The following is a 10,828-nucleotide window of genomic DNA, read 5'->3' on the forward strand; positions in this document are numbered from 1 at the left end:
CTCTATCATGGTAACGCTTGCAATATAATTCTTACAAGAACAATTCAGTGGTCCCACAGGTGCAAACGCTGGGGCGGTGACTGAAGCACGCGCGATGGCGTGCCTGGAAGCTGTTGGCACGTGCCCGGGGGCCTGGCCTGCCTCTCCTGGCCCCAGTCCCACTGCAAAGCTGGAGCTGGTTCTGGGTGAGCGGATCAAAACCTTCCTCTTAGCAAGGGGGGCGGGGGGGGCGTATTTCATCTCGCAAGCTTTTCGTCCCTAAGCGCTGCCGCGCGGCAGGTGCTTTGGCACCTCTCTCTGCACAACGRGGCGGTACGCAGCGTCCGGATGGAGGCCCGCCTCGCCTCAACCTGTTCTTCTGCGCTTTTTGGAAGGCTTTCGTTGCGGAGGGACTTGCGAGCCGCTCGCCCCGGGCGGCAGGCGATGGCGGGGGCGGGCGGGGGGCAGAGCCCGGGTCAGGGGCAGAGCCCGAGCCCGGGGCCGGGCGCGGACTACATGTCCCGGCAGCGCCGCGGCGGCAGCGGTTGCGCCGCTGCAGCCACGTGACCTTCACGTGACGGCGCCGCGCGGCCCCGCGGCTCCGCGCCGGCAGCAGGCGGCGGCGGCGGCGGCGGCGGCGGCGGCATGGGGCACCGCGACCGCATGTTCAAGGTGCTGGTGGTGGGCGACGCCACGGTGGGGAAGACGTCGCTGGTGCAGCGCTACGCCAACGACAGCTTCAACCGGCACTACAAGTCCACGGTGGGAGGTGAGCGCGGCGCCGCGGGGGGGCTGGTGGCGGCTGCTGTCGCCTCGCTGCCGGGGGGGTCGCGGCTGGGCTGCGCCTCCCCCCGCGTCGTGAAGCGCAGCGGGCTCCGCGTTCGCCTTAAAGCCGCTGTTGCGCTTAATCCTCTTTAAGCGCCCCGCGGTCGCAGGCTGCGAGGGGAAACTCGCCCCTCTCCTTCCCTGCAGGCGCAAAACCCTCGCGGTAGCTTGTGGAATGGGCGCTCATCGGCCCGTAGTTACTGTGTTTTGCAGCTCCTGTGGCAGATCTGGGRTGCGGCTCCTGCTGTGCCCCTCTTTAATGAGGCCCCTGATGACAGGTGAACTAGGAACTGCTGTGACCCTTCAGGAAGGGACCCGGGTGCCCGGCCCTGCTCCCTCCGGAGCAAACACCTTGCTGAGTCCTCACCTGGAGCCTCGCATCTTCCTGGTGACAACCAAACCAGCATCGCTTTGACATTTACTTTAGGAGTGATTTCATGTTGCTGAATATGCTGTAAAATGGGGCATTGGAAAAAAGATGGAGGAAGAACAGCTTTATAACAAGAGGTCTTGGGACAAGACTTAAGTAGAATGTATTTTTCTTTCTTTACCACCAGTGTAAGTGAATGATCTAAAAAGAGCAGGAGAATCTCTTTGAGGACCTAAAATACTGGAGGCAAAGCATGGCTGTTTAAATCTTCTCACTCACAAATGCAGAGGGAACAAATTGGTCAAAAATTGAAAACACTGGAGGGCCATATCCTATTGGAGCAGCAAGATGCAAAGTGCTTGGAGTTGTGCCTGCACGGTCATTCGCAGCAGTAAGAGAGCTGCAGATTTTCTTTCTTTTTTCTTTTTCTTTCTTTTTTAAATGTATTTCTAGCTTCAAAAAGTTCCAGGCCTGTTGAGCACAGATGACAGCTTAGCTGGACAGTTTTCCTCCTGCAATGAAAACTTGATGTATCATAATCTTCTGGAAAAAATGCAGTGTTTTCCTTTTCTACTCCCTGGGCATTTGTTACAGTTGAGTTGTAGATGGTGGGAAGTGGTAAATGTGAAAGGAAACACTGTGCTCCACGTACCAGTGACTAAACGGTTTAGGCAGTGTAGAACAAAGGCAACAACAACAAATCCAGCATTTTATTTGGCATTTTTCTGAGTTTCCACTAGGATTATGAATTTTAAAGGGGAGGCATGGAGCATGGTTACCTCTGACCTTTTTACTTAAAACTCTGCCTTTGTGCATTATTAACCCTAACTGAGAAGATCCAGTTCTTTGGTCTACTGTTTAAACTGTGGATTAAAAGTACAAAAGGCGCGATCCAAACAGCACTTGAATGAAACAGAGTTGGCTGAGGGAAGGTTTCCTTAAAGCTCTCCAAGCGATAAGGTTTCCAGTAGCCTTTTGTTTGCATTGTGGTTATTCTGGCCTATGTGCTGGAGGAATTCTTATTTCCTGAACTTTTTTTCTCCTGGCCTTAGCTCTTGGTTAGTGTCACCGCAGTGTCAGTGTTATGACCCCAGGGATCGAGAATGGGTATCTTCTGCAGACTGGAAGCTGTGGGTGGGACCTTTACAAACCCTGGTGGTGGGCAGTGTCTGATTCCAAAAAAGCCCTGCGTTTTGGGGTAGTGCAGTGGCCGCCTGGTGCTGTGTTTGCTGGAAAACTCCATGTTGCTCTGCTGCCATTTGCGAGGGCTTCGACAGCAGGTTGGCCGGGCTTTGCAAGACAGCGAATGCTGCTCTATTGTGTTGTTTAACTCCACCCAAAGTGCTTCTAATCTAAAGTTCAGGAAGGGAAAAGCAAAGTGTAGCATCCTTATGCAGGGATGGGGTGCTGATAATGCCCTTGATTTCTTCTTTTCCGAGGCATTTTGTGTGCCTGCGATCGTTCTCTCTGAGCACCCAGGGTTTGCAGCAGACCATGTGGAGCCTTCTGGAATTAACGCCTGTTTTGCAGCTGTCTGTGATGGAGGAGAGGGGGACAGCGCTTGCGGACCCTCCGGGCCCCTGTCTGTTCTGTTTGTGTGGGTGGTGGGCCAGTACAAATTGCCATCGCTGGGACAGCGGTTGCTGTGATGCCCTGTGCCTGGCCCTCTGGGGAAATGTTGAGGAACAAGTCCAATGTTGTGAATGTCCCTAATTGAGTTTCCTGTCTTTTGGGGGATTTTCTAGTGGATTTTGCTCTGAAGGTGGTACAGTGGTCAGAATCGGAGACGGTACGACTCCAGCTCTGGGACATTGCAGGTATGTTCAGCTGAACGACAAAGCTGTTCAAGAGCAGAATTTAAAGCTCTCTGAATTGCTTGGCCTTCCTCTCCCCCCCCCCCAAAGGAGTCTGATATGAAAATAAACCCTAAAAATCTGTGGAATCAAGGGGCAAGATTGTTCTGCTTTATGATGTTCTTCTAGTTTGCAGTGGTAATTTAAATATTTAATCAAAAGCTCATCTGCAAAGAACACAGCAGTACAAATGATAAATTCTATGGAGCCTTTCTTTTCCATTTCAAAGCCAGAGCAGACTGAATGGGGAGACAGGCTGATTTGTAACTGGATATATAACTTCTCAGCTCTAAGTCTTCTGTTAAAATAGTGATTTCTGGCGTGATAGCTAGGAAGGCCTGATTCTTGTATCTAAACTTGGAGTACTTCCATTGAATTCAATCTGGTCTTGCTGCTGGGATCAGAACTGGGTCTTGGAAGTTGCTATCTGGCTGCTCAGTGACCTGTGTGAGCAGAGTTGGTGGTTTCCTAGGGAACAAGCGTCCACATCAGAGCTGGAGAGGCCGGCGAGCAGCAGTCATGGAAACAGGACACTGTTACGTGCCCTGGAGGTGGTGGGCCTGGGTCAGGAATGGGGCACGTTCTGGGGGACAGTATTATGCAGTGAAGTGGACTGAATAGCATCTGCTGCTTAGAAAAGCACAAAACCCCTCTGTTCCTGAATTTTTTTAGCACCAGAAGACAAAGGACAGATAGATGCAGTAGTGTCTCTAAAATGGCACCTCTGGATCTAGAGTAGTGAGGAAAACAGGGTTGTGGCTTCCTCTGGTTTCACTGTTCAGGCGTGTGTGCCTGGAATCTCTAAAAAGAAAACAGGAAGGAGAAGTTTGCAGCAAGAGGATTGCAGCAAGAAACTGATTTCAATTTCAGACCCGAAAAGACATTTAAGATTTGGAAAGCAGAGTGGCCATATTTGTCACAGGGCTCTTGACGTGCCCTAACCTGAAGGGGATGTACGCACAGGATAGTCCCTTCGACATTGCTCTTCCCACCTGAAAGGGACACAGATAGTTTAAGGTGACTTAGAGTGCTTAATTCTTGATCTCTTCAGAGCGTAAAGCCTGTTGACCAGCTGCAGAGCTATGTCAGAGCTCACCTTGAAATCTATGCAGTGTCAGAAATGCTAGTTTTCACTGTGCCGCTGACCCATGTAACGTGATGTGAACACTTTGTGGTTTGTCCCCATCTAAACAAGCGTAATCAAGCCATATAGCAGCATGGTGGGGTTACTCTCTGGATGCAGTTTTGGTAGTACAGACAGGCCGTAAGGTTTAAACAGTAGTAACAGCATATGTGAGTTTTAATATTTTTTGTTTAATATCAAAGTTTTTTCTTCTGAGAGGCTGCATTTGTATTGCTGTGTCTCCACCAAGCCCTCAGCAGCATGTATCAGTAGTGACCGAATGAACCCTCCTAGAGCTTTGCTGGCAAGGCATGCTGAGGTGCGCAAGGCAGGATGSGTCTTAATGCCTCTGTTTCCTCCTTAATTAAGTGGACAGTGTTGGTACCTCATTTTCTCAGCGGATGCTATCATGGGCGTGATATCTCGGTGATCAAGTCTAACAGAGATAACTCTGAAAAAAGAAGGTTTTCCTTTTCTTCCTCAAGGGCAAGAACGCTTCACATCTATGACTCGGCTGTACTACAGGGAGGCATCAGCCTGCGTTATCATGTTTGATGTCACCAACATCAGCACGTTCAGCAACAGCCAAAAGTGGAAGCAGGATTTGGACAGCAAACTCATGCTGCCAGATGGGAACCCTGTGCCTTGCCTACTGCTGGCTAATAAAGTGAGCAGCTCTAGATGTACTCCGAGTGTGTTTGTGTGTGTGCGTGTTTTTATATACACACATTACCATACTTTTACAACCACAAAGGGAGTGAAAAATGGAAAGAGAGACTTTTTTTTTTAGCCTTTAACTTGCAGTAGACTGGGAAGGTTGTGTATGACATGGCAGGTAAAGCCTCTCCTGTTCAGAGCTGCCAGAGGGATGTCTGCTTTTGGATGCAGTGTCAAGTTTCACTGTGTAGATTACTTGATGTCTTTAATGATTTATTTTTCTTTCATTTAAAAACTACCTTTATGTTCTATATGTGCCAACATTGGCTCAACAGCCCTTTCCAGATTCAATTTGAGACTTGCCTGGTTTGAGAGAGCCTAAAGTTGGAAATGAACCAAAAACATGATGGGTGGGCAGGAAAATGGCTTTTCTGCTTCTCCACTTCAGGAAGAATGCTTTCCCCCAGTAGCATTTTTAAAGTAACATTCTTGCCTGCATTAAGGAGATCTGTGTGTATGTCACTAAAGTAATGTAATCACACAAATACCAGCTCTTATTGGACAGGTTTTCTCGCTGCCTTTTCATACTTCCTGCTGCCATCAGTGTGATTGCTTCAGTGGCACTACATCCGTAAAATTTCCTTGCTGCTGATAGGCCTGGCATATTTTGGATGAGTGACAATGCTTTTTTGTCCTGTTCCAAATGAACCTCAATTCCATGCGTGCTTGACTGAGGTGTGTCAGTATCTCAGATTAGATAAATATATTGCTTCTTGCAACATCCCATTAAGAACCTTGCCCTAAGAACTCTCTATCAGACTGCGATCTTGGAGATGTGAGGGGCCAAGCCTACTTGCTGCCTGAACACAAGCAGTAAATGGGTGAGGGGAAGAATTCCCATCCCAGCTTAAAAATTAAAAGGCTAAACTTAAAATGACTGACTCTTGTTTTACAGTGTGACCTTTCCCCATGGGCAGTGACAAGAGAAGAAGTGGATCGGTTCAGCAAAGAAAATGGCTTTTCTGGTTGGGTGGAAACGTCTGTCAAGGAAAACAAGAATATTAATGAGTCTATGAGGTAGGCACAGTGACTTGTGATACATCTAAAGAGTTAATTCCCTCTTTCAGACACCAACATCTTCAAGGTGAGGGGAGATGATGTCAGTTAGTAACGAACAGCAGCAATAACATGCAAGTAAATCTCCTAAAGGGAAACTGAATTCTGAAAGGTCAGAAGTTCTTCTCTCCTTGGTTAAGGAAGAGAAGGGCAACATGCTTTTGGAAACGAATTCTCTAAACAATACCATGGATGTTTTTTCATATGCTGGCCTCTACTAGRAGGATGGGACTTCTTGTGTAAAGAGATTAGAAATTCTTTTGTAATGTACCAAACCTTTAATGCAGAATTTGGCCTTTTCTGAAAGGTATCAGGCTGCAGTGTTGGGAATTGACACCTTATCCTGACATTTGGTAGGAAGCCTGTTGCTGTGTCCCAGTCCTAAACTGGACCCAAGGTGAAGTAGTTGCAGTAGACTTTGTAATACAGTCATTGCAGTGTCTTCTGATGCTGCCAGATAACAGCATTCCTGCCATTACTGCTATTGGCAATGCCTATGAGATTCCCTAGCCTAACTGTTTAGTCCTTAAAGTTTTGGAGTTTGTGTCCTTCTAGAGTGAATCGTTACTTCTCTTTTGTACTGCTTCAAAACTGTGTAGCACAATGCTGCTTGTTTTAAAAAAAAATAAATATATATATTTATTTTCTAGAGTCCTGATTGAAAAGATGATGTCCTCATCCACTGGTGATGGAAGTTCCTCTGCTTCTGGGAGTGGGGATTATATTAACATAAAAGAGACATCCTCACCAGGCTGGGCTTGCTGTTAGATGCACTTACTACACCATCTGCTCTGGGTCAAGCAGCAATGTCCTTTTTTTTTATTACTTTTAAACCAGCTCTTGCTGGTATTTTTACATGATAGTGAACTCTCTCCTCTTCAGTGCACATGGCTACTCAATAGAGCATTGCTGCAATGATTTTTGGGTGAGGAGTAGAAAGAGGAGAGGAATGAGAAAAGGATTCCTCTTCTAGCTTAGTGGCAACTGGAAGCTCTGCTGCTATAAGGTAGCACAGCCTGTGTTCAAGCACATGGCTTGGATTAATGATTTTTAATTTAGAGCACTTCATTGTCTCACATGTGACTGCCTGTCTCAGGTAGGGGGAAGGATGGGGAAGGTATATTTTAAGTGTTGCATCTTTCATTCCCCACATGCATACAGTAAACACACGTGCCATGCCGAAGTGTTACAGTGACCTTCTTTTGATGCATGCAAAGCTCAAGCGGTCTTTCTGTGCCTTCAGATTCACAGTGTGGGATTACAGCAAACTCTTTACTTCATGCTCTGGAACTACATACCTCTGCTTACATGTCATGGAGAGACCAAAACATCTCCTCGTTGCCACTAACTGTCATTAAGATGCACAGCCAGATTCAGATTAGCACAGTGCTGCATGTTACTGGATCTGTAAAATAATCAGTGTATGAATTTGAAAAATTGTATAGCACAGCCCTCACTTATGTGTATACTGACTGTGGTGCTTGCAGCAGAGACCTCAGATTTTTGTCAAGAATTGTCCGGTTGCCTTATGTTCGCTTTTTCCTCACTCATCCTCTCTAGCACAAGCGTACATATTCTGTTCTGCTGCCACTTTATTAGGGCACCAAGAGCTGAATGAGGAATAGGTTGTAAACTCCTTTGTATGATGGAACAACAGTCCTTTTCACTTTTAGAACACCCTGTAAGCTACAGTCTCAAATAGCTTTGCAATTGCTGATGAATTGCCTTCCCACAATTATTCTGTACTGGTGAGTGAATTTGGTAGCAGGGATGCTGCTGGAGATACAGCTCTCTGAAAGCCCACCTGCTGGTTTTAGTGGTCCAAGGGGGAAGCAAAGGAGAAGACTTTGCGGGACAAAAGGAAATGAAGAGAACCACTCCCCGCTTGCCTTTTGATGCCTGCTTTTTTCCTAGCATATCCCCCAGGTATTCATTGTTTTTGAGAATGGTTCTTGCCACCCCAAAAAAACTAAAAGCACACTAGATAATTATCTTAGAGTTAATGGGAAACTCAGTCTATAAGGCTGTGGTTATATAGTATTGCATGTGTTTTATATAAGCATGCTATGCTATAGAATTATCTTGCCCATGTTTTAGGTTAAGATTTAAACAAGTGCTCTTCAATAATGTTTTTACTTTCTCTAGTAGATTAAATAAGGAGTGTGTTGAGGGGTGGAAATGTCGAAAAACTTTTCCCAAGAGCTAATCTGAAAACAGGACTATAAATTTATTTGTCAAAATTCATCCTGAATTAGGACTGCTCTTTGGCAAAGTTTCCTCTATCTTTTCTTATTCTATATAATCTACGGAGGGAGAGGGCAGTAAGAACAGAAACTGATTACCTTCATTTAAGTACAAAAAAACTTCTGAATGTTTGTTCTCAGGAGCTGAAAAGGTTTGATACATGAACAGTAAGTGCTATGGAATTTAGGCCTAGTGTTTTGTTCTATTATTTTTATTAAAAGCTAAGATATCTGGGATAGGATTTTGTTATGCAAATATTGCTGAATTCAGTTTTATAGACACTTAAATATGCTTTTCCATGAGCTTGGGTTCACTGTAAAAAACATATGAAATGGTATTGTGAAGATAGTACCTGAGAACTTGGAAGAAGAACTTGTTAGCAACAAAATGGAACTGTCCTGTTGAATTTTACTTCCTAAATATGATCAGAAAAAAGGAAGTTTTTTTTTTTTTTAATCCTTTATGGAACATAGGGAAAAGGGTCTAATTATTAAAAAGGCCTATAATGAGATTGTTAAGATCCATACATTATTTATTGATTTCTGTATGTGCACCTCAAAAAATTTGAGCAAAGAGTTCAAATATTAAAGCTGGCTTTTTACACACRAAGAAACAGGTAAACAGCAGAAGGTCTCTGCCCAGGACCAACTATTCAAGTCAGTAAGAGCTTGGACCTAATACAGATTATCTAATACCTGTTTCAACAGCCTAGCCGCTAAGCCATATGTAGAAAAACATCTTTATACTGTTTGTATGTCAGTTTGCTATGTACCAGTCTCTCTTTGGTTTTTGGATCTCTTAATTTTGCATAAGTGCCTCTCAGATATGAGCAAAAAGCCAAAATAAGATCTTTGAATATTTGTTTGTATTATATATAATTTCTGTTCTGGCCAGTGGTTTCCGGTACGGATGTATACCTTGAGGTTTTTCTTCCACACAACTTACTGCTTGTTAATATCCTAACAGACACGGCAGACAAGTGTCAAAAACTAAGCCTACACAACAGAAAGTCGTTACTTGAGGTCTCTATAAAAACTCGACCAGACAGGAAAACGATTTGACTGTGCAAATGTGTTTTTTCAGAGCGCTCTCTGTGGCACATAAGGTACTTGGAAAAAAAATGCAGGCTTTCTGGCAACCTTGATTTAGTCCTGTAAAACAAACTGTAATTCAAAGGCCCCATCTAAACATGCTTTTTGCTGTGTTAGGCAGTATTCAAAGAACGGTTGCCTGTGAAATTGATTGTGCCCAGCTTGTGTTGGTTATTTGAGTTTTTAAAACAACTGCAGGGAAAAATCCAACCTGAGTGAAGCAAAGTTTCTAAGAAATACTTTAATCAAACTTGAGCCTTGTTTGTGCAGCCTGGTAAAAACTTGCTTTGTTTTCCTGATCTTTCAGAAATAAATCAGAAAAGCCTCATCTTTATTCTGATGCATTGTGCCTAACTGGTGTCTTTGGTAGGAATGACCTGTTCTGAAATTGAAGACACTTGATTTTTTCCCTTATGCAGTGCCTAGTTTGACTTTGTATGCTTTGCATGATGCTGGGCCATCTGTACCTATTTCGCTCTCTTCCACCTGTTGTTACTTAGTGCTATAACCCTGTATAATAGTTCAAAAATTTTACTGCAATAGAATTTGAAATCATGASGGCAGACTATAGTTCAGAAATACCCAGTCAACAATATAAAAATTGAGCTTTTCTTTTTAACCGCTTGCAGTTATGCACAAGTATTTTAGAGACAGGATGCTGATTACTGTAAAGTTGCAGTATTATGTTTATATAAAGAGAAGAAACTGATGGGAGGTTTTCCCCATATCAATCAGTAACTAATGCAGTATTGCAAAAGTTTGAAATAAAAGTTTGACTTTGCTTGTTTAGTAGTTGTTGTTTTCCTGTCTCAACAGTCCTAACGAATGGGTTCACAAGTCCAAAACAAAAACAGTCTTGGTGTCAACAATAGCATAGGTACAAAGCATGCAGTGTGAACTGCCCTGTGTTGCCAGCAAAATAAATTAGATTGTTTTCATTGAAACACCTCGCTATCTTGGTTATCGTAGACTTTTTGACCTAAGAGCTGGAGATAAGTATGCAAAACTTTCCAATCTGTTGAGTCAGTCATAGTGACTTGTAATCCAATATATCCAGCTAAGAGGAGCAAGAAAAAAACTCCTTGATGTGGTTATTTGTTCATAATGTCTTCCTCCTTATGGCTCATTAATTCACATAGTGTATTTATGGGCTGGCTATGCAGGCAGGCAGCTGTTCTGAATACCCCTCTTTCTTTCCTGATCGGCTTCATTTTCATGAGTATTGACTTCAGGACATCTGAATTGATCAGACAAGTGGTGGTAATTCCAGAGGAGAAAAATTAAGATCAAGAAAGGTATTAAATAAACTCGAATTACTCCTATAATTAAGTAAAAGCTGACCATATTTGTATTGTCAAACCAGTCTTCTCAGATGACCCTGCACACAATAAAACGTTTTATAAGTACTACTTTTAATAAAACTGAGGAACCAATCTCTGAAAAGATTCAAGTGTAAAGTAAAAGTGACTTGCTATTGCAGAAGCTGCCATTTCTATGGACTGTACTTTTTATTTTTCCATGGTGAAAGCTGTTCCTTTTCTAAGTAAAATGAGTAATTATAGGTTTCTAG

General features: G+C 44.0%; 1 protein-coding gene across 5 annotated transcripts; it reads left to right on the forward strand.

The window, feature by feature from the left end:
• The first annotated feature begins 593 nt into the window (after nt 1-593).
• Nucleotides 594-10,047, forward strand: RAB29 (RAB29, member RAS oncogene family). 5 transcript variants are annotated; one of them, XM_026077196.1, is made up of 6 exons: nt 661-748; nt 1,628-1,704; nt 2,920-2,991; nt 4,636-4,817; nt 5,763-5,884; nt 6,574-10,047. In XM_026077196.1, exons 4-6 carry the CDS (start codon nt 4,656-4,658, stop codon nt 6,689-6,691), a joined length of 402 nt encoding a protein of 133 aa, XP_025932981.1. In that variant the 5' UTR covers nt 661-748; nt 1,628-1,704; nt 2,920-2,991; nt 4,636-4,655; the 3' UTR covers nt 6,692-10,047. The 5 variants fall into 5 exon arrangements, with proteins under 5 accessions (XP_025932976.1, XP_025932977.1, XP_025932981.1 ...); XM_026077191.1 differs by lacking the exon at nt 1,628-1,704 and having other exon boundaries at nt 594-748; nt 4,615-4,817; XM_026077192.1 differs by lacking the exon at nt 1,628-1,704 and having other exon boundaries at nt 594-748.
• The last annotated feature ends 781 nt before the right edge of the window (nt 10,048-10,828 follow it).

Source organism: Apteryx rowi, unplaced genomic scaffold, assembly GCF_003343035.1.
Source record: "Apteryx rowi isolate R43461 unplaced genomic scaffold, aptRow1 scaffold_45, whole genome shotgun sequence".
Lineage (NCBI taxonomy): Eukaryota > Metazoa > Chordata > Aves > Apterygiformes > Apterygidae > Apteryx > Apteryx rowi.